The sequence below is a fragment of the Hyperolius riggenbachi genome, chromosome 6 (genome assembly GCF_040937935.1).
Source record: "Hyperolius riggenbachi isolate aHypRig1 chromosome 6, aHypRig1.pri, whole genome shotgun sequence".
Lineage (NCBI taxonomy): Eukaryota > Metazoa > Chordata > Amphibia > Anura > Hyperoliidae > Hyperolius > Hyperolius riggenbachi.
In genome coordinates this window covers 195,647,413-195,671,972 of record NC_090651.1, presented here as the reverse complement: position 1 = coordinate 195,671,972, position 24,560 = coordinate 195,647,413, and the positions used below count along the sequence as shown (strand labels likewise).

Sequence of the window (24,560 nt, the reverse complement as noted above, 5' to 3'; positions counted from 1 at the left end):
GTACTTGGACACAAATCTTTGCACGACCAGATTCAGCACATGTGCCATGCAGGGTACGTGTGTCAGCTTTTCCAAATTCAAGGCAGAAATGAGATTGCTGCCGTTGTCACACACCACGTTGCCGATCTCAAGCTTGTGCGGGGTCAGCCATTGCTCCACCTGTTTGTTAAGAGCAGCCAGGAGAGCTGCTCCAGTGTGACTCTCCGCTTTGAGGCAAGACATGTCTAACACTGCGTGATACTGTCGTACCTGGCATGCAGCATAGGCCCTGGGGTGCGGGGGCTGTGTAGCTGGAGAGGAGATCACGGCACCAGCCAAGGAGGAGGAGGAGGATGACGACAGCGAAGAGGTGGTAGCAGGCGGAGAGGAGGTGGCTGGAGGCCTGCCTGCAAGCCGTGGAGGTGTGACAAGTCGGTCCGCTGCGCAGCCACGTACTTCCTGCTTGTTGCCATCGGTCACCAGGTTGACCCAATGGGCTGTGTACGTAATGTAGCAGCCCTGCCCGTGCTTGGCAGACCAGGCATCCGTGGTCAGGTGGACCCTTGACCCAACGCTCTTCGCAATAGATGACACCACTTGCCTCTCAACTGCACGGTACAGTTTGGGTATGGCCTTTTGTGAAAAATAATTGCGGCCTGGTATCTTCCACTGCGTTGTGTCCCAATGGCCACAAACTTACCGAAAGCCTCCGACTCCACCAGCTTGTAAGGTAATAGCTGGCGAGCTAATAGTTCCGTCACGCCAGCTGTCAGATGCCGGGTAAGAGGGTGACTGGCAGACATTTGCTTCATACACTAAAATACTTCCTTCACGGACAGCTGGGTACTGCTGTGGGCAGAGGAGAAGGAACCGCTCAAGGAAAGAGGCGGTGTGGAGGAGGGTGGCTGTGAAGGTGCAAGGGAGAAAGCGGATGAAGACGATGCACCTGAAGGAGGAAGAGGAGAAGGAGGGTGGCTTGTCTTTTGGGTGCTGCTTTTCCTCAGGTGTTCTTGCCATAGCTGTTTGTGCCCTCTCTCCAGGTGCCTTCGTAAGGCACTTGTCCCTACGTGAGAGTTGGCCTTTGCACGGCTCAATTTTTGCTGGCAGAGACAACAGATGGCTTTGCTCCGATCTGAGACACACATGTTAAAAAATTTCCAAACCGCTGAGCCCCCCTTGGGTGATGGCGCTACGGTGGCATCAGCAGCTGACGTTGAAGGGCATGTTGGCTGGCTGTCCATAGCTGGCGATACATGGCGCCGGACACTGCCCCCGGCTGTTTCTGAGGATGAGCTCCCTCTGCTTCTATCATGGAGTCGTGTCCTCCTACTCCTCTCTGACTCCCCCTCTGAACTGTCCTCCTGGTCATCTCCTCTACTGGGAACATACGTGGCATCCGTATAGTCATCATCATATTCCTCCTGCCCAGCTTTGCTTTCCTCAGACACCTCCTCAACTGCACCAACTTCAGGTGGTTCATCATCCCCCTCCTCACACGTTACGTCCATGCTATCGCCACCTAACTCAGACGTATGAGGTGGTGTACCTGCGCCTTCTTCTTGTTGTTGCAGTAGTGGCTGTGAATCAGTGATTTCACCACCACCAATAACTCCTGCGAAGTGTCAAATGCAGCGGATGTGGTGCTTGTACTAGCGCTGGTGGCACTGGCTGCGGGAGATGAGGTGTTCTGTGTTAAATACTCAAACACGTCCTCACAATTTTGGGAAGTGATGGCACGTGCCTTCTTCTGAGCACTGTATTTTGGGACAGGTCTACATGAAATCACAGCAACACCACCTCGCACAGACCTGCCGGTGCCTGGTGGCCTTCCTCTGGGTCTGCCTCTACCTCTTCCTCTACCTGGTTTGTCCATTTTGTCCATCTCGAGGGGATGCTAGGTATATGCAGTGAGCTGGGTTCACTCAACACAACAGGTAGTTACATGCAGTGAGGTGGGTTCACTGAACAGTAAAGGTAGTTAGATGCAGTGAGGTGGGTTCACTGATCAGTAAAGGTACTTAGATGCAGTGAGGTGGGTTCACTCAACACAACAGGTAGTGAGATGCAGTGAGGTGGGTTCACTGAACAGTAAAGGTACTTAGATGCAGTGAGGTGGGTTCACTCAACACAACAGGTAGTTAGATGCAGTGAGGTGGGTTCACTGAACAGTAAAGGTACTTAGATGCAGTGAGGTGGGTTCACTCAACACAACAGGTAGTGAGATGCAGTGAGGTGGGTTCACTGAACAGTAAAGGTACTTAGATGCAGTGAGGTGGGTTCACTCAACACAACAGGTAGTTAGATGCACTGAGGTGGGTTCACTCAACACAACAGGTAATTAAATGCAGTGAGCTGGGTTCACTCAACACAAAGCTGGGTATATGCAGTGATGAGGTGGGTTAAGTAAACACAACAGGTACTGGGTATATGCAGTACTGGGTAGTACAATGTGCAGCTCCCTGTCACACACAAAGGTAGTCACTGAATGTGCTAGGCTGCTGGCAGTGGCACACACACTATGAATTAGCAAGGCTGTGCATGCAACAAAAGTGTCAGTTTGACACACAGAAAAAAAAAAATACAGGATGAGCTCTGAAAAGAGCTGTTGAGGGGTGCTATAAAAGCAATAATAATCAGCCAGGAGCAAGCTAAGCAGCCAAGAACCTAACTAATCTGTCCCTAGAAGAACAAGTCTGCAGCAGCTGTCCCTAATCTGTCTCTAGCAGGCACACGAGTGAGGCTAATGGCCGCCGGAGCCTGCCTTATATAAGGTGGGGGTGGGGCTCCAGGGCTTAGTGTAGCCTGAATGGCTACAATGTGCCTGCTGACTGTGATGCAGAGGGTCAAAGTTGACCCTCATTGTGCATTATGGGGTGAATCGAACTTCCGCAAAAGTTCGCCTGGTCCAGGCGAACGCGAACCACCAAAGTTTGTCTGGAACCGTTCGCAGGCGAACCGTTCGCGACATCTCTAATGATGTGTTCAGAGTGATGTGCAGTGTTAGTTTTCCACCACACATAGCGTTTTGCATTTTGGCCAAAAAGTTCCATTTTGGTCTCATCTGACCAGAGCACCTTCTTCCACATGGTTGCTGTGTCCCTCACATGGTTTGTGGCAAACTGCAAACGGGACTTCTTATGCTTTCTTTTAATAATACCTTTCTTCTTGCCACTATTCCATAAAGGCCAACTTTGTACAGTGCATGACTAATAGTTGTCGTATGGACAGAGTCTCCCACCTGAGCTGTAGATCTCTGCAGCTCATCCAGAGTCACCATGGGCCTCTTGACTGCATTTCTTATCAGCGCTCTCCTTGTTCGGCCTGTGAGTTTAGGTGGACGGCCTTGTCTTGGTAGGTTTACAGTAGGGCCATACTCCTTCCATATCTGAATGATCGCTTGAACAGTGCTCCATGGGATGTTCAAGGCTTTGGAAATCTTTTTGTAGCCTAAGCCTGCTTTAAATTTCTCAATAACTTGATCCCTGACCTGTCTTGTGTGTTCTTTGGACTTCACGGTGTTGTTGCTCCCAATATTCTCTTAGACAACCTCTGAGGCCCTCACAGAGCAGCTGTATTTGTACTGACATTAGATAACACACAGGTGCATTCTATTTAGTCATTAGCACTCATCAGGCGATGTCTATAGGCAGATGACTGCACTCAGATCAAAGGGGGCTGAATAATTATGCACACACCACTTTGCAGTTATTTATTTGTAAAAAAAATGTTTGGAATCATGTATGATTTTCGTTCCACTTCTCATGTGTACACCACTTTGTGTTGGTTTTTCATGTGGAATTCCAATAAAATTGATTTCCATGTTTGTGGCAGTAATATGACAAAATGTGGAAAACTTCAAGGGGGCCGAATACCTTTGCAACCCACTGTATAAAAACTTTAGCTAGCTTATTTTCCCGAGTTAAATTCACTATGATCTATGTTTCCATCATGTGAATATATCTAATTTTAGGGAACCTGTTAACACATCTGGGGTGCCATCTGTCAAATATCTGATCGATATCTGCTTAAAATGTTTATTAACTACCTTAACCACCCTGGCGTTCTGATTAAATCGCCAGGGTGGCTGCGGGAGGGTTTTTTTTAAATAAAAAAAAAACTATTTCATGCAGCCAACTGAAAGTTGGCTGCATGAAAGCCCACTAGAGGGCGCTCCGGAGGCGATCTTCTGATCGCCTCCGGCGGCAAGAAATAACACGGAAGGCCGCAATGAGCGGCCCTCCGTGTTTCGCTTCCCTCGTCGCCATGGCGACGAGCGGAGTGACGTCATGGACGTCAGCCGACGTCCTGACGTCAGCCGCCTCCGATCCAGCCCTTAGCGTTGGCCGGAACTGTTTGTTCCGGCAACGCTGGGCTCGGGCGGCTGGGGGGACCCTCTTTCGCCGCTGCACGCGGCGGATCGCCGCGCTGCAGCGGCGATCAGGCAGCACACGCGGCTGGCAAAGTGCCGGCTGCGTGTGCTGCTTTTTATTTGGTGGAAATCGGCCCAGCAGGGCCTGAGCGGCAGCCTCTGGCGGTGTTGGACGAGCTGAGCTCGTCCAGACCGCTCAGCAGGTTAAAGGGCCAGCCTTAAGGTCGTCATAACCAAGATTAGACAGTAGTGGGTGTGTTGCTCACTATAAACAGAATATTTATAGGTTAACAGGTTTAGCTATGGAAAAAATACGCAACACTCAGCTGCTGAATTTGATAGATTTATGTTGTTATGAAAAATAGATAAAGCATATATATGTACAGGAATATACATCTCTCCAAATATTGTCCATCATCCAAAAATACATTTTCAAAGTTCCTTTAGTGAAATAAATACATTTCAATATAGCAAATATTCTGCTGTAGCTTTTATCCTTCATCGATAATTGTTGTCTCGAGATTGTACAGTGTATAGTACACACAATATAGCTTTATCCTTAAGAAATGATATATGAAGTTCTGTTCTTATATAACGAACTTAAAGTAGATATCTCTTAATCATTCAAAGCTTGGTAATTGTCCTTAAGCTTGCATTTGCATTTAAATAGTAATGCTTACTGATTGTATATGAACTAGTATAGCATAAAAAAGTTATCTAAAAGTCTTTGTTTATATAGACTAATTGTCAATGAATTCACCAAGAATAATGCGTATTACCTCTCCTGTGTTCTTTCAGAATCCCGTCTATGAGAAGGCAGGCTTCGGACTAAGATGTTTCAGTCAGCAAGGAAATCAGGCAATGATAAAATATACAGCCTGAAAACTCTCTTTTATAGAGATTTTCTCTCCCGAAATAATATATGGGGATTTCCAAACTATTTTTAAATTAGTACATTATGACTTAATTGATGTTCTTATAACATTTCTAAAAATACATGTACATGACTTCACTTTTATTTTTAGATGGGGATCTCTAGATGCCCCCTGTGGTTATAAGTGGTAATGGTCGGCACAAGGCTTATGGCCTAATAAAAAACAACTGTTTTAATACAAAATGAAATAAAGTATATATTATTGATCAGCTTATTAGATATGTGTGAACACTATGTGATTAACATTTAGCGTATAAAGCAGGCTTTAGTTTCAGCAGGGTATATCTTGACCTTAATGGTTAAAACTTACTAACACAAACAATACTGTATAACAGGTGAACATTTCTTCAATACTATCTCATTTTTAACCTAGGAATAGACCGCTCATTTCCAAAAATAATACTGACAATTACAATAATCTAATTCTGATTTTGATCATACTCACAAATCTTGAAATTCACTGAAATAATTAGCACACCATTTAAACATTTTTAAACGATCTGGGGCAAGGGGGAGATCATTTCTCTGCATTAATATGAGAATCTGACAAGCGTATATAGGCATATTCCCCCCTCCCCCCGCCCCTGCCGCAGACACTAACACCTCTCTGTGCGAATGCATGGAATGAAACTGACTCCATCAGGACAAAACACAGTAAGCTTCTGACAGAGTTGTGCTGCTGCCACCTTCAATTTACCTCCCTGCTGCTGGCCCCCCTCCTCCAGAAAGTTGGACCCCCCCTCCGTTTTCAATGTGCATAATTCAAATATCAGATCAGCGGGGAAAAGCATATAAACTTGTACAGTATCAATGCCGCCGTATACAGGAAGTGATCTCTGTTTACTTCCTGTATATGTCAGCGCTGTTACTATACAACTTTAGATGCCTTTCCACGCTGATCTGAGATCTGCATTATGCACAGCGCACGCCGGAGGGAGATCCGATTTGCTGGAGGAGGGGGGCCAGCAGCAGGGAGGTAAATCGGCAGCACAGCGGCGGTGCGGGCAAAGCTGGGGGCTTGGCTCGGCGGCATAGAGGATCGCGGGGGAGTCTTATTTTCGGGGAATGTCTTATATTTCAAGCATGCTTGAAATATAAGGGATGTTTTATTTTCGGGGGATGTCTTAATTTTGGGGGAAAGACGGTACTTGGTAAAACTTGGTAAAAAATTGGCCACAGTCACTATACATGCACTATATAAGCAGTATATAGGAGTTGTATTACAGAGTGGAGATTACTGTAATGAATCTGAGTTGATGATACGATTGGATGGTATCTAAAGACATGCATCTCATAACAGTTGATTGTGTATATATGGAGGGACGAAAATCACGTATTATGGACCAGTGAGAGGGATTGGATGGGGGAATTTATATATAGTGGGAACCCACCTGTGCTATATATGACCTATATGTGCCGTATAGGGGGCTATCGTCTGGACATCCTTACAAAAAAATCCTTATAAAAAACATGCCAGGTTAAAGTCCTCATTTAACCCCTTGGGTGCAATGGTGTCCAGTCTAAAAATCCATTGTGATTAGATTTGTGTTAGTTTCCGATCAAAATCACTTCCCCTCACTCCTTTCTTCGTGCACTGTATCCCCAGAACTGGATATTAAAGCAATTCGTGCTGTGCACCTCGTTCATGTGTCTTGCTATCGATGTTTCTCTCTTATGTTCGATGTTGCCAATGTGCTCTAAAACTCGATCTTTAAGCTGCCTGTTGGTTTTCCCAATAGACCATAAATTACATGTGCATTTGGCCCCTTAAACCACTCCTTTTGTGTTGCAATTGATAAACGATCTGATCTCAAACGATCTGCCATTATTGGGTGCTGTGAAATTCTTCACAGTGGGCATGTGTTTACATGCCTTGCATTTGCCACATCTGAATGACCCATTGGATCTCTTTGGTAGCCATGTTTCTAGAGGAGATGTATTTTTAGAAAAGGTACCAACATATCTCTTAGGTTTGGCGCTCTTCTATATGTCATTGCCGGATTCTCAGGGAGAATCTTTGCCAGATCTTTATCTTTCTGGAGAATAGGCCATTCATGTTTTGCAATTTTGAAGATGGCATGAGACTATTCTGTATATGTTCCGATAAGTTTCGGAATGTTGGTCTTGATATCCATCGAGGGGATAGCTTTGGGTTTGTTCACTAAAGTGTCGGCCCTCAGGGTATGTACTGCTCTCTTGTGCACCTGTCCCACTACGTTATCGGGGAACCCTCTTTGGTTGAAATGCCAAAGAGTTGGCATTCTTTGTTAAATGCCTGCTCTGTGGAACATTTTGTTCTGGCCCTCAGGAACTGACCCACTGGAATGCTTTTCCTGAGTGACCGTGGGTGTGAACTAACCTTACTTCAGTAATGCATTTGTAGATGTAGGTTTACAGTAGATTTCAGTCTGCAATCTGCCATCGTCTCCAATTGAAATACTGAGGTCTAGAAAGTTGATCGATTTGGTATCGATCTCATATGTAAATCTCATGCCAATGTCGTTATTATTGAGGATTGAGACAAAGTCCTGAAATGTGTTGGCTGGGCCATCCCATAATATTATGATATCATCAATGAAACGCCCCCAGTATAGTATATGGGACGTAAAAAACATTAGGTCCTCTGAGAAAACGTGTATCTTCCCACGAGCCCAGGAATAGATTGGCATAGGATGGGGCACAGGCTGTCCCCATCGCACTGCCCCTGAGCTGGTGGTAGATGCGATGCCAAAGAGAAAGATGTTATAAGTAAGTACAAATTCCAAAAGAGCTAGTAAAAGTTTACTATGTTCCTCAAGATGTCTGCTTCTCATCCTGAGGAAGTGTCCAACCGCCGCAATGCCCAGGGAATGTTGGAAGTTACTGTAGAGTGACTCTACGTCTAAACTTGCCAGTATGGTATTTGGTAGTACTTCAAGATCTTGTAGGTGGACTAATACGTCTTTCGTATCCTATAGATACGAGGGCAAAGCCAAAGGTCGTAGGAACCTGTCCATATACTGTCTCACTTCATCAGTTAGGTTACCTCGCCCCAAAACGATAGGTCTACCTGGGGGCGGGGTGACCCCCTTGTGTATTTTCGGAAGTGCATAAAAAAATGATAGGATTGAGTGCTCCGTGGATTTCTTCATTCGTGCATAGTCAGTAGGGTCTAGACCTCCGTTCTCTAGTCCTTCTTTGAGGAGATTTTGGAGGGTCCTACAGTGGGATTTCAGAGGATTGTTTTTAATCACTACATATTGATTTTCATCACTTAAAATGGTCATGCCCATCATTTCATACATGTCACTGTCCATTATCACCACATTTCCCCCTTTGTCTGCTGTTTTAATTGTTAAATGGTTGTTTTTCTTCAATGTTTCAAGGGCCCTACCTTCTTCTGAACTAAGGTTATCATTCATAGGGATGCCCACAGTGTCTGTCTCTAGCTTTTTTAGTGCCCTGGTCACCATCTCCACAAATGTATGAATCTGTGGGTATGGCGATATAGAAGGACAATAGGTACTTTTTGGTTTTGTACCACTAGGTGGTGCTAAAGATGGAGTATCACTCATATTATCCATCAGAAGCTCCTGAAGGGCTTCTAAAGCCTCTTTTTCATGTTTCATAGTTTTTTTTATCTTTGGCCTCTTTATTATCATACATTTTGATAAGTGATAGCTTTCTTGCGAACGAGTTTACATCTTTTACCCAATCGAAGGCATTAAAGAGACTCTGAAGCGAGAATAAATCTCGCTTCAGAGCTCATAGTTAGCAGGGGCATGCGTGCCCCTGCTAAACCGCCGCTATCGCGCCGCTAAACTGGGGTCCCTTCACCCCCAAACTTCCCCCCTGCATCACTTGGTCGCAGACTTGGTCGCTCATGGAGGCAGGGCTAACGGCTGCAGCCCTGCCTCCAGTCGCGTCTATCAGCGGCGCATCGCCGCCCTCCCCCGCCCCTCTCAGTGAAGGTAGACTGAGAGGGGCGGGGGAGAGGCGGAGATACGCGCTGACAGACGCGCGTGGGGCAGGGCTGCGGTGGTTAGCCCTGCCCCAACCAGGAAGCGCTCCCCCGCTGCACCGAGGGGATTTGGGGGTGAAGGGACCCCCGTTTAGCGGCGCGATAGCGGCGGTTTAGCAGGGGCACACATGCCCCTGCTATCTATGAGGTCTGAAGCGAGATTTATTCTCGCTTCAGACTCTCTTTAAACCTGCATGTAGCAACAAATGACATACCCCTGATAAGTAAAGAGATCTGTGCGGGGGATAATCTACATGAGGAGAGGTTAATCACTTTCAATTGATTGCAATCGTCATTCACCTTTGTGGTGTCGACTACCGTTGATGTATGGAATTCCTCCCCCTCCTGTGTCCCGTATACCTCCATTGTTTTCGGTCTCTCAGGGTGTGTTGTCCATCTTTGGTTTGTGAGGTGGGCATCTCTGCACATTGCAAGTTTGGTGTGTCTGAGGTTTGATCTAAAACAACAGTCTGTTTGTTTCTCGTTTTAGGTTGTGATCTATGCGGTCTCTTTGGGAGGGGTCTCTTTTTGTTGCGTATTCTGGATGATGTTATTTTGAGGATGTATTTGATTCACTCCCTGACTGAGTTTCTGTTTCTGTATATATATATATATATATATATATATATATATATATATATATATATATATATATATATATATATATATATATATATATATACATAAAACCTAGCCTTACATGGCAATTCAGCTCTGACTGGGGCTAGCTAATATAGGGGAATTATATAAATAGGGTGATTGGTAGACAATATTGTATATTTTGTATAGCACTTTCTGATGAAGCCTTGTTGGTGAAACATGCCCATGTCAAAGTTTATGTACAGCACCGTGCACTTCTTGTGATTGTTTATGTATATCCTCCCATTTTGAGCAATTAATGTATGGGGTCAATGTTGTACGCCTCTGAGCACACCAGTGTTGACACACAATCCTGCTGGTAGCGACTCTATAATCACCCCATACATTTTGATACTGTTGAAGTGTACCAATTATATCTGCGGAACAGCTACACCCCACTTTATATGAGACGTTTAAGTGGAGGGGGATAAGCAAAGACCCCCGCAGACGCTATATGATTGGTAGTCTTACTTGTAAGACCTTCACTGTGCGTTTTCATCTACAATAAAAACCCCTCTTTTGATTTTATTTAATGGTGACAATAAAAGTTACTGCTTTTTAATGTACCCATAGGGCAAAGTCCTTTGGACAATAGTGCTTGATTTATATTCCCTGGTACTTTTAATTCAGTAGTGTTTGATTATTTCTTCTCTGTCTTGGTGAACCGAACACCATTTTGGAAGGAATGGCCTATCTATCTGAAGGCCTATCTTCAATTGAATCCCTCACTGATGAAGCGAGGGACACTTTTCAGGTCGTAGGGGGAGAGAACGTTGAGGAAGGTCAGACACTTAGGCCTCTATTCATAAAGCATTTCCGCATGCTTACCGCTGGAGACAGCTGATTTTCCTGACCATTTAGCAAAGTGTTCATTCACAAAAGCTGTTTCCGCATGAAAATCTGACATTCCTAGGCAGTGCGGGAAATTACCGCCTTGTGCAGAGATTATCACAACACGTCACTGAAGGTTAATTCATAAAGATTAGAGCAGGCGGAATGTGAGCAGAGAAACCCGGCTGTTTAGATAAGGCGATAAGCCAGCGGTAACAGGCAAACTAATAATAAGGAAAGACAGACCTCCCAGGCAGCTGCAGTGAGAGGAGAGCAGACATTCCGCCTCTAAGGAAGCTTTTTCTTAAAGCGAAACAGCTGTCAGGCCTCCCTCACCCCCACTGTTCACCCCGATGTGTCTTTCCACCATGGATTAAAGGTATTTCATTTTTGCAATCACAGTGCCTCGCTCCTCTCTTAGCTACGATATACAGTGTCTGCTTATGAGTTGCACGTGCATGCATTCAATACGGAATCCGGTGTATCAGACCAATGCCCTCTGTTGATATCTAGTGCCAGTCTTTTCTTTTCTCTACCGTACTTTTCATTCAGTAGTGTTTGATTGTGTGCTGTTATGTAGGCACACAAATATCACTAGAAGTGGGAACAGGTGTGAGTCAATGCCAGTGGGCTCTGCCTACGGACTATCAGACAGACACTAGGAATATGCAACAGTTCAAACACAATACAGTGATAATAACAGAGGCCCTGGAGCACTAGTGTGCTTGTGTCTATAGTGACACACAATTATAATGGGCACTGGGCACAATGGTGGGTGCCTGTGAGCTGTGGAGTGATGCTCACACACAAAATAAAGCAGCAGAAGGATGAACAAGCCCTCAGAAGGACTGTTTGGGATGCTTTAACAGCAAGTATGTCAGCAAGGATCAAAATAAACAAGCCTAGCTAACACTTTCCCTATCTCCAGCAAGCTCTGTCCCTCCCTCTCACTATTCCAGAATGGAACATGGCTGGCGCTGCAGTGTTTTTTATAGGGGTATAGAGGGGGGGGGGGGGGGTGAGTGCAGGATGATTGGCTGCCATGTGCCTGCTGACTGATGTAAGATGTCAAAGTTGACCCGATGATGTTGTATGAGGGTCGAATAGCGGCATGTGCTCGTTAAATAGTGCTTGCCAGCGAAGCGTTAGGGCCATCTCTATTTATCTCTATTTATCAGCTGAAGGCTTTGCATTATACTAGTACTTTATTAACAACATTGGTATGAGTAACAGCTTTAAAATGCAATACTATTCTCTTGTCCAACAAACTCCCCCATCTTCCTCCCCCTATACATTCCTAGTAGTTTGGGTCACCCTGAGCTGCTTGGTTACTCTATTCACTTATTAACAATGCCTTTCTTAAGTAATCTCTAAAGCAAATCTCACTACCTGAGCTCTTTACCTTATTCCCACTTATATCAACCCCCAGCTCTCCTCCTCTATCTCAACTGACTTTACCCCTCCCTTATTTAAATAAGCAATCATAACAACACTTATGAAAAAAAAAATGAAACACCTTTAGACCCTAAAGCTTTCTTTAGCTACCACCCCATCTCTCTTCTTCCCTTTGCTTCCAAACTGCTGGGATGGCACATCTATTCAGAACCGTCTAACTTTATGTCTATTAACGCATCCATTTGAAAAGGGCTCCTGGAAAAAAGTGCTCCTGGTGTAGCCCATATATGCCGAATTCGGCTACAAAAGGCGCCTGGTGTAGCCCATATATGTCAAATTCCGCTACAGAGGGTGCCTGGTGTAGCCCATATATGCCAAATTCGGCTACAAAGGGTACATGGTGTAGCCCATATATGCCAAATTCGGCTTCAAAGGGCGCCCGGTGTAGCCCATTTGCCAAATTCAGCTACAAAGGGCGCCTGGAGTAGCCCAAATATGCCAAATTTGGCTACAAAGGGCGCCTGGTATAGCCTAAAAAGCTAGTTTTAATTTATAAAAAGGATGCTGTTATAGGTAAAATTTGTTGGGCTATAAAAGGGCTCTAGATATAGCTGAGAAAAGTGATTAGTATGACCTAATTTCTCCCTACTCTCACACAGAACCCTCCCCTGATGGTGCCTAACCCCCCTGGTGGTGCCTAACCTTAACCTCTCCCTGGTGGTGCCTAACCCTAACACAGCCCCTGGTGATTACTATGACCTATCTTCTCCCTACTCTCACACAGACTCCTCCCCTAGCCCTAACCCTCCCGGTGGTGCCTAACCCTAAGACCCTTTAGGTGGTGACTAACCCTAAGACTCCCCAGGTGGTGCCTAACCCGAAGTCCCCCCAAGTGGTGCCTAACCCTAAGACCCCCCAGGTGGTGCCTAAACCTAAGACCCCCCAGGTGGTGCCTAACCCTAAGACCCCACAGGTGGTGCCTAACCCTAAGAACCCCCAGCATGTGCCTAACCCTAAGACTCCCCTGGTGGTGCCTAACCCTAAGACCCTCCAGGTGGTGCCTAACCCTAAGACTCTCCTGGTGGTGCCTAACCCTAAGACTCTCCTGGTGGTGCCTAACCCTATGTCCCCCCTGGTGTTGCCTAACCCTAACCCCCCCAGTGGTGCCTAACCCTAAGACATTCTGGGAGAAATCTGTCTTGGTACTCTGGCTGGAATCAACAGTGGCTTTTGTGTTGATAGGAACACTTCGAATAGGTATTGTGGGAGGTTTGGTATTTTTGGACGGTCCCTGGAAGGTGGTGGGTATTGCTCGGAGAGTGTCGATGGGTTCTTCTCTGGCATTCACAGTCCTGATGGGTGTTACGCTGAGGCTTGTAGTACTGATGGGCATGTTTCGGTGGCTTCTCCTTCTGACGACTTGCGGGTACTGTAATGATCTGCTCTGCTGTCTGCACAGGCAGACAGCTTTTTGACAATTTTGTAGGTCTGAGTGTTGCAGGTCTCTGGAAAGGAGACCTGTCTTCACTCTGCAACTTGCTGAGCTGCTGTTCTGGTGAGGAATTTGCATCCACTTGTCATGCAAATTGCTTAGCTGCTTCCTCTGATGGCTTGCAGTATAAAAACCATTTCTTCTCAGAATTCCTTGCTGGTCATGATGTTTTGTTCCTGCTAACTTACCTGGAGTCTCAGCCTTTGCTAATTGTTTGCTAAGATTATCTTAGAGTATTTCCTTGGGAGTGCACTAAGCATTCCTTCTAGCGTAGTCAAGTTGTATTATCTGTTTTGCCTTGTACTGTCTATCTGTTGCGATTGTCTTGTCGCCAGCGGCGGTGGTTCCTTCTGTATTCTGCCTTAGGGGTGCAAGCCAGAGCAGCGGTTGCTACTGGTAGCCCCATCTGTCTGTCTGTTTGGATTGCATTTGCCTTAGCGGTAGTGGCGGTGGTTCCTTCTGTATTCTGCCTTAGGGGTGCAAGCCAGAGCAGCGGTTGCTACTGGTGGCCCAATCTGTCTGTCTGTCTGGATCGCATTCACCCTAGCGGTAGTGGCGGTGGTTCCTTCTGTACTCAGTCTGGGAGTGTAGGCCAGAGTTGCGGTTGCTGCTGGTTGCTCCTTCTGTCTGTCTTGTCTGAAATGAACGCTTGCTGTAGGCTTGGTGAGGTAACCGTTTAGCAAGCGTTCGCGTTCTCTATTCGTTTTTGTGTTACATTGGTTAGTTAGGGTTGGCGTGCTTTGTCGCTGTTGCGCTTTTCGCGCGGCGACCGTGCTTAGCGAGTGCGTTTGTTATTTTCCTCGGCGTTCTGATCATTGTTATTTGCTGTGTCTTTCTTGCTACACTTATGCTCTGTCTTTATTCGGTCTGGTGTCACTGTTGGCAATCACCACTCTCGCGATTGTGTTCCCACTTGATTTCCGCTGTTGTGTGTTCACCGTCGCGACTAGATTGGCGGACACACATACATTCTGTTGCTGTGCTCACTCTCTCTCTCTGAGGGCTATCTTGCCCTGCATTGTTGCAATTCGTACAATTCCCATCTGACATCTGTGGCAGTGTAGAGGGGTTGTTCCTCTGCACTCCACAGCTCCATCTGCCAGTGGGAATTTCCCTCTACAAGTGCATTGCACCAAGCTGGGTTCTGTCGTTTTATACGCTTGTGGAGGACTTCCGCAGTGTCAGCGCATATCTTGTGCGCTGACCACGGAGATAATTCCGCAATCGTTACAGTATGACCAGCCAAACCGAAATTCACAGTGTAGAGGGAATTTCCGATTTGTACGATTTTTCTCAGGTTTCATTACCCAAAGCAAAAGCATATGTGGATCCTATTATAGGCAGAATTATACATTATATTAAAGCAGTAAGAAAATCTATGCATGTTCCTGATCCCAACCCATATGAGTGTTTCTTTGATATAGGGTTGTTTAAGCCTCCATTCGCTCCGTGGGAGATTGGGGCTTTGATTGAGGAGTTCGAGTTTGATTGGAAAGCGTTTTGCGATTTTTACATCGCAGAAAACGAAGAGATTCTGAATGCTTGTATCGATTCTGTGTACATTTTGATTGAATCTGATGAGTGTGACGAGTGTTTTGTGGATCCGGTGATTTGTGTGTGGCAGACGATTTTGGATGAGTTGCACACACATCAACCAATTTACTCCAATAAAGAGACACCGTTATCAGATGATTGTTCCTGCCTTTCTGGGGTAAAGCAAGTGAGTTTGGATACTGTGCGATCTGAAATGAATGGGTGTACCACTGTTGTTGGCACCTGTGTGAATTTTGAAAGATTTTCTTCTCCATGTGTGGAGTTTGAATCTGTGCGATATAATCCCTGTTTTTCAGGGGTTCCTGTGAGCATGCCCTGTACCATGAATGAAACCGTGATGTTCACTCACATTGACATTTGTGAGTCCCTTTCTTGCTCTGAAGAAAGTACTGACTCTCCACCCTGTACTCTGGATGAGTCAATATTACCTTGCAATAAATCTCCTGCAGGGAGCCTAGAGGCTCCTCTAGGTATTGCAGCTAATTTCATCTGTTTTTAGAATTGCAGTCTGGTTTGACTGCTATGAAGAATTCTACCTGCAGTGAGACTAGTCGAAAACCTTGTAGCCAAATAAAAACAAATAAAAAATGTAGGCTACAGTAGGGCACCCTTTTGTAGCCAAAAACCTTAGAGCTGAATAAAAAATATGGGCTGCAAAGGGGCGCCCTATTGTAGCCGAAAACCTTGTAGCTGAAAAAAAAAAAGGTCTACAAAGGGGCGCCCTTTTGTGGCTGAAAACCTTGTAGCCGAATATAAATTGTGGGCTACATAGGGGCACCCAACTGTACCCGAAAACCTTGTAGCCGAATAAAAAATATGGGCTACTAAGGGAAACCCTTCTGTAGCCAAAAGTAGCCAAATAAAATATGGGCTACCAAGGGGCGCCCATTTGTAGCCTATATCAAAACTCGGGTGCCCTTTTTACCACCTTGTAGCCGATATTTGCAGAAATAAAATGTATGTCCATGGAGGCGCCCTTTTCATACAGGCAGCTCAGGCTCCCTTTTCCACTGATCCCCTATCAACCCCTTGTTGTTGCACCTTCTCCAGTCTGTTTTTCACTCTCACCATTCCACTGAAACAGCAAAATCCAAAGGCCAATTTTCTTCACTAGGAATCAGGGCCTACAGAATTACTGGTTTCACTCTTACCTGTCTGGGCATTCTTTAACTGACTCCGAATGAAATACTAATGCTAGGTACACACCGTACAATTTTCTGTTAGATTTTCTGTTAGATTTACCTACAACATGGAAAAAAGCTATCTGGCAGGTAAATCTAAGAGAAAATCTAACAGAAAATTGTATGGTGTGTACCTAGCATAACTCCTCTCCATGCCCACTGTTTGTTGGTGTACCACAGGTTCAGTTCTTTTCTTCTCCATTTACACTCATGGCCTGTTTTCTATGTGCCTGCCTGTTAGTCAGTCTCCAGCTGGTCAGCCAGTCTACAGCCTGCAAGTCAGTACACCAGCCTGCCAGGAAGTGTCTGTCAGTCTTCTGTCAGTACTACTAGTCTACTAGCCTACTAGTCTGCCAGCCTTTCAGTCAGAAGCCAGCCTATCAGTCATCCTACCAGCGTGTCAGTCATTCCACCAGCCTGCCAAACCCATATGTTAGTGCCCTTGCCTGTTGATCTGTATACCTGTACACCAATCCTGTGACTATGCCATTCCCACCCGTTTGTTTTGTCCTCCCCACATTGCAGGGTTCTCCCCCCCCCCTGTTTTTACCATCACTTAGGCATAGAGTCACTTAGAATCACTGCCGCGCTGCGCCTGAATTGGGCGGCACCATAAATCTAATGTTATTACATCTATAATGGTGGAGCAGGATTTTAAATGTAATTTGGGTGCCAGCAATGGCCAGACCCTGAATCACTTCACTCTCCAAGTCGCTATGACTCAGAGGTTGAGTAATATTTAACGCTGCCTGGAATTTCAGTGGCATAAGGATGAGCCATCATTTAGCTCACCCTGCACCTAACTGATCGGGTGACTGGATAATATGTACCCCATTTCTACCACTAAATCCATAATCAACAGAGCCTTGACAATGACCGTTTTACCCGTTTTTTTTACTAGTTTAAGCATGCTTTCGTTTTCCCTGTTCCAATCTTGTCCCACCACGCTTTAACTTTCGCTGTTCCCTACTGGTCCCACTGAACCTGTTCAATCCCTACACTCTTCTGGTCACGCCTTGCTTCCTACAAGACCCATTTAGTCTAACCTTTCCCTCTTCAACCTGAACCTACCATGGCTGTGGCTAGAGAATAAGGGCCCGTTTCCACTAGAGCGAATCTGAATGCGTTTCCTGCATGCAGATTCGCATAGACAATACAAGTGGATGGGACTGTTTCCACTTGTCAGGATTTCAGAGTGTTTTTCTGTGCAGAAAAAAATCTGCATGGCAGAGGCATCAGAATTCGCATACCACATACCGCTATGCGATTCACATACAAGGTATTTAAATGGAAATTCGCATGCGATTTTGGTATGCAATTTTTCGTGCGAATTCGCATACGATTTCGCATAGACACAATGGAAAAGCACACAGGCATTGCCATGGTTACATTCGCATATATAGTCATCCATGCGAAATCGTATGAAAATTTGCATACAACCACATGCAAAATTCGCATCCGCATGCGATTTTTTTCCGCGGCGATTCCCACCGCACAAGTGGAAACGGGCCCTCAAACACGCCTAGCCTTTCCCTTTAAATGTCTCACCATGCATGGTGGTTTTTTACTCCTTACTATACCCTACAGTATATATAACTTCAAGATCCGCACCATCAAAAATCCAATTTTATTAATGTATCAAAGTAATAAAAACATGATAAAATAGCTTGGGTACATGGCAGATGACGCACAGGCGTTTCGGACCGTTACAGTCCTTTCTCAAATCATCATAGACCCACATTGGGTCTATGATGGTTTGAGAAAGGACTGTAACGGTCCGAAACGCCTGTGCGTCATCTGACATGTACCCATGCTATTTTATCATGTTTTTATGACTTTGATACATTAATAAAATTGGATTTTTCATGGTGTGGATCTTGAAATTATATGGATTGATACTCGGTGCTCCAGAGTGGATCCTAGCACATCACATTGTTACCATTGGTGCAGCAACAATCTTGTTCAGATTATACCCTACAGTATATCTTTGGCTTCCCCATTGCACCTACCAGGCATGAGGCCTGCTGTAACAGGCACATTTTTTACTTTTTAAATGATTTATTACATTACAAATATATTGTATTACTGGCAGATGCCATGCAAATAATTTAGCATAATCGCATTTAAGTAGGAACAAATTACATACTGAAGGGGAGCCTTAGTGCCAAATTTAAAGATGCTTTACCTCTATAATGGCAGTAATGGCAGTATTTGTATAGCGCCTTTCTCCTTTCGGACTCAAAGCGCTTGCGAGGCAGCCACTAGAACGCACTCAGTAGGCAGTAGCAGTGTTAAGGAGACTTGCCCAAGAAACTCTTTACTGAAATAGGTGCTGGCTTACTGAACAGGCAGAGCCGAGATTTGAACCCAGGTCTCCTGTGTCAGAGGCAGAGCCCTTAACCATTACACTATCCAGCCTCTAGCTATACTTAGTATAGTTAGAGATCCATCCTCCCCCCTGCGTGACTCCTGCTCTCCTCCACACCCACGGCACCTATCACGCCCACCCACACCAGCACCCTGGAGCTTATATGAGGGTGCTAGGGTGCTCCAGGGTGCCGGTGTGGGTGGGCACAATAGGTGCAATGGGCAGAGAAGAGAGCTGCACAGGAGGAAAGACACAGTGAAGCTCTAAATGATCAGAATTACATAATTAGGCCTTAATCGTAATTTCGCAAATTGTGCAAAATTTTGCATAGTCGTAATTAGGTAATTACGCTCATCACTAACCAGGGCAAGCAGCTAAGTATGGAAAGGAAACACACTTTTGGGACACTTAATAGACAAAATGGTTGGATAGCCTTCAATTCTGCCTTGGATAATGCAGCTATGAATACTGTACAGTAGATCACTTTGCAACACAAGAGGCAAAAATGAGACTTGCTGCTGAGGGCAATAAAGACACTTTCCTCCATATTATATGCAGTAACAGTAAAGAACTGGAAAATATTAATGATATAAGTAACAACTTTCACTTATGATAGAAGACTTACCCTATAGCCTTTAATGGTGTGATCATACTGAGGCGGAGTCCAGTTTATAATCAGGGAGCCATTGCTGTCATCAGTCATGGTGATGTTGATATCCTGAGGAGTGTGCTCAGGAACTATGGAAATATGATCACAGTGATATTACTAATAGAAATAGTTAATCATCTACACACTACTCACTGTGTAAGTACTGCTGTGCCTTGACGCGTGCATGAAAAGATGATGCCAGGAAAAAAGGGCCCGGCTGGATAATGAAATGGTGCTGTTGGATATCAAAATCTCAATAACGATAAACATTGTTAACAAAACTGGCAAACGATAAATACAGTTTAAAAAAAAGACGGGAGTTGATAACAAAAATGTATTAACGTTAAAAATTGTTGTGTAATTCAACAACACAGCTTAAGCCAACCGTACTTTCACACAAAACCCTCCCCTGGTGGTGCCTAAAACTAAACACTACCCTGGTGGCATCGTTTTAAAATTCGTTTTCATAAGCAGGGAGGCTTGGATACCCCTTTTCAAAATCCGAATTGATCCAGATCCAGATGCCCAGATATACGAATCCGGATCGGATATCCGCATCCAAACGTTCTGCTATCCGCGTTCATGCGGATATCCGAACGCATTATCCGCGGATATCCGGCCTATTCGGATATCCGTATAGAAAAGTGGCCTCTAAATTGCTTTTAAAATGTTTTTTAGGGTAAATGAGGCATGTAGCACCATTATTTTTTAAAGGGGAACACTAATTGATGGTGTGGGGACTTAAATTCCCCCTCCCCCCCCCCCAAAAAAAGGCTGTCAATTAACATCAAGAGTCTAGGTTCCAGGATTCAGGAAGCGGTAGTACTGCTGCAGTTGGGGCCTCCCCACAACTGGGACAGCACAGACACCTCCAAAAAAATTACACAGCAATTGTGTTTAGATAGTTCACCATGGCACTTGGTGGTACCACGGCTCAGTAAAAAATTAGGAGAGGTTCCAGGAAGCGGTCGTACTGCTGCAGTTGGGGCCTCCCCACAACTGAGACAGCACAGACACCTTCCAAAAAATTACACAGCAATTGTGTTTAGATAGTTCACCATGGCACTTGGCGGTACCACGGAGCAGTAAAAAAATGTTTAACCAGGCTTATGGAGCCTGGAGGTTGTGGTGGTAAACGGTGGTAAGGCAGGAATAGTGATTTCCAGCCACTTAATTTCCCCCTCTTGCCAACAACAAGGGCCAGGAATTCACCAACCACCCAAGCCTTATTTATTTCCAGGAAAGTTAGTCTGTCCACAGACTGGGTGGACAGACGAGAGTGCTTCTCAGTCACCACGCCACCGGCCGCACTGAAGCACCTTTCGGACAGCACGCTGGAAGGGGGGCAAGCAAGGACTTCCAGGGCATACTGCACCAGCTTGCTCCAAATCTCCAGGTGCTTGATGGACGCAGGCACTTGCTGCTGTGCTGGCTGGACTGTAACAGCAGGGTGGTGGGAAGTCTAGGGGAAGGCTTCCTCCAAGCGCCGAACCAGGGACCGCTGCAATTCCATCATTCGGCGCACAGGGTCTCCTCCTGCAGGCAGGAACTGATGCAGCTTCCCCTTCAGCCATGGGTCCAGCATTAGGGTGATCCACATGTCCTCCCGAGCACGCATCTGCTTGACCCTTGGGTCACTGCGCAGGCATGTGCGCTGCCATGGGGAAGAGGGCTGCCATCTCTGCTGACAGATACTCGTCTTCACCCCCAGTGCTGTCCTCCTCCTCTGATTCCTGAGCCTCCCCCTGCTCTCTCCACCCCCGCACCACTGCAGCTGCACTCGGCCGTGCCCCCTGATCTTCAAGGTCAGGGATCTCCAATTCCAAGTCCTCCTCCTCCTGACGCACAGAGGTGGACTGTGAAGGTTGCTGCTGCTGCTGCTCCTGCTGGATCAAGGCTGCCTCTCCCACTTCCAGCAGAGCATCGAGGGCCTTCTCCAGCATGCACACCATGGTCACCCACTCACATAGCGATGCACGGTCCTGGCTGACCATGTTGGTGGCCTCCAGGAAGGGTGCCAGCACCAAGCACACCAGCTGCATTTTTTCCCACTGTGCATTGAGGATGATGTCCGGGAGGTGGGTGGTGGCGGTCCCAAACTCGGTGGCATCTGCGGTGGCTCTGGCCAGGTATCGGTTGACAGCCTGCCTCTGTTCAACCAGACATTCCAACATGACCAGCGTGGAATTCCACCGTGTTGGAACGTCCATGATCAGACCGTGTTGTGGCAAGTTCAGCTCCTTCTGCACGCCTTCCTGGGCCGCTGAGGCACCGCCTGAGCAGCGGAAATAACCCACCGTTTTTCAAGCCGCTTTCAGCAGTGGGTCCATCCCCTGGTGGGTGCTCAGAAATTTTTGCACCACCAGGTTCAGGACGTGGGCTAGACAGGGGATGTGGGTGAGGTCTCCCCAGTGGATGGCAGCAACAAGGTTGGCCCCATTGTCGGACACCACCTCTCCGACTCTGAGGTCTCTGGGGGTCAGCCAACTCCTCTCCTGCCCCGTGAGTTTTTCCAGGACGTGGTCTGCCGTCAGCCTGTGCTTCCCCAGGCTCACCATCTCCAGCAGCGCTTGGCAGTGGCGGGCCTTCACACTGCTGCTGAGGCAGGGATGTTTGGTGGAGGGTGGAACCGGACCACAGGAACCTGCTGCACTTTCGCTGACCCTGCTGCGGGGTGGCACTACCCACTGGATTGCTGTTGTGGTCGATGCTGCTGTCCCCTCCTCACCCCTTTCCACCAAACTGATCCAGTGCGCCGTGAAGGACAAATAGTGGCCTGTCCCGAACTTACTGCTACAGGAGTCCATGGTCACATGGACCCACTGACCCACCGCATGATCCAGCCCACGCTTCACGTTGGCCATCGCGAAGCAGTGCAGTGCTGGGATGGCCGTGCGTGAGAAGTAGTGCTGGCTGGGTATTGGCCAATCCAGCTCTGCACTCTGCAGAGCGCACACATGTCGCTCCCCTCCTGCACAAAGGAGTACGGGAGGAGCTGGGAAGACATGGCCCGTGCAAGCAGTCCGTTCAGCTGGCGGATGCGATGTCTGCTTGGAGGCTGAGCCCTGACCACAAAGGACTTACTCAGCAGGGTCTGTTGGCATTTTTTGGTTGCACGGGAAGAGGAGAAGGGAGCAGAGGAGACCGCTGAGGACTGGCTGCCTGAACAGGCCTCAGTGTCGGCAGGAGTGGCACTGGCAAAGGGGGTTCTGGTGGTGCTTTTGGTCGGAACACTGCCAGTGACAGCTTCCTTCAGCCTCTTGAACTCCTCATGCTCGTGAAGATGTTTGTTGGCCAGGTGGTTGATAAAGCTGGAGGTGCAGTAGATGGAGGGGTTGCAACCTCTGCTCAGCTTCACCTGGCACACGTTACAAGTGACAAACTTGCTGTCCACTGAGGGCAGATAAAAAAAACTGCCAGATTGGGGATTGTAATTTTCCCTTACACCCTGAATGGGCTGCTGCTGCTTTCTTTCGGCTGAGTGGTGCGGCTGGTGGTAGCGGCAGAAGATGAAGCAGCAGGCTGTGGGTCCCGCATTCCCCCTCCTGTGGTTGGTAGTCACAATCCTGCAAGTCGTCATCATTATTATCATCATCATCATCACTCCCCCTCCTCAAACAATTGCTGGGATGTTGATGACCCCCCAAACTCCTCTTCTGCGGACACCACAGGCAAGGAATCCCCCCAACAATAACCGTCGACATCTGTGACTCCTCCGCAAGCCTTATTGTGGCCAGAAGGTCAGTGGTAGCCCTCATTGCGCTCTCTGACTCTGGACTACAGGGTGCACTGACTGAGCTTAGGGTGCCCAATGGGGTCGACATGATGACCATCGAGTCCCCATGCACTGCTGGGCAGCTGCTGCTGCTCCTGCGAACAGGAGAGGTGGTGGGGGTGGGGGTGTGTGTTGTAGAGGTGGTGGTGGCCTGCTCGTCATCCACCATCAGCTGCATCACAGGTTCGGCGTCTTTCTCCTTTCTCCTTCAATTTGCGGCGCCGACCCTGCTGAAAAATGGCCGCTACATGCTGCTGCGCATCTGCAGCGTGACTCCTCCTATCAGCTGGATGCCCAGTGCGTCCACGGCCAGTGGCTAGCGGTGGAATGGACACTGGTGCGGCAGAACTGCTGGCGGTGACGGTGCCAGCCATGTTCCCTCTTTTCTTGGCCTTGATGGCCTCCCCCGGGTGCCAGTGCCAGCAGACATACTACAAGTTTGTGTGTGCTGATGATGATGTCACCGGATGGATGTGGGGTACTTGCACTTTATTCAAATCGGGGTAATTGGTGTTGGACTTGAATGTATCTGCATGGAGTGACAGACAGCAGAGTAGAACACAGAGTGCACACTGACGGACGGTCTGTCATACACACTGACACTCAAAGTCAGCAGCACAGCAGAAATGCAGTAATCTGACACACAGACAGTACTACTCTAACAACTAGCACTAACTACACAATAAATCCCTATGCCCTAAACTATACTGTGTAGATAAGGCAATAGCACAGGCCTGGCCTATGTGCACAAACAGCACACACAGACACCTAACTAGCAGAGCTGCTGCAGGCTGCAGCAGAGACTGTCACAGCTCACAGAAAGCAGAGACTGTCACAGCTCACAGACACACACACTAACTACAATCACAATACAACACACTACTACTAGCTAAAGAACAATAAAACAGTGTAATAGTACAGGTGGTAAGGTGTAAAAACGCTGAGTTTATTACTGAGATAATGCACTTGCTTCAGCCAAACACACTGGAGTTGTCTCTCAGTGGCAGTCAAGCAAAGACGAGATTCTCACCATGGCCGCCTCTTTATATACAGCAGGGACTGACCAAGGTTCCCCTCTGTGATTGGTTGCTTGGGCTTAGGCTGGGAGCTTTCTGATTGGCTCTATTACATCATGGACGTCATCTCCATGGTAACAGTACCCGGATCCGGATATCTGCATGATATCCGTGGATATCCGGCATGCGGCCAAATATCCGCATAGAGCTATCCGGATTTGGGCCTAACTATCAGGATTCCGAATCCGATCCGGATAGCGTAAAAAAGTTTGAATATCCGGGTTACCCGGATATCCGGAATTCGGATGAGCAACCCTGTTCATAAGTATAATGCTTAAATATCATTTTCAAGCTTATTGTATTACAAATATGTCGCTT

At 46.8% G+C, this 24,560-nt stretch overlaps 1 protein-coding gene across 2 annotated transcripts in view; it reads right to left on the bottom strand.

Moving 5' to 3' along the window:
• Positions 1-24,560, bottom strand: part of ROBO4 (roundabout guidance receptor 4) — a 1,158,575-nt gene that overhangs the window by 662,319 nt on the left and 471,696 nt on the right. For both annotated transcript variants that reach the window (XM_068240264.1, XM_068240265.1), the window contains exon 7: positions 19,368-19,480. In XM_068240264.1, coding sequence (XP_068096365.1) covers positions 19,368-19,480 — 113 coding nt within the window. The remainder of the gene's footprint in view (positions 1-19,367; positions 19,481-24,560) is intronic.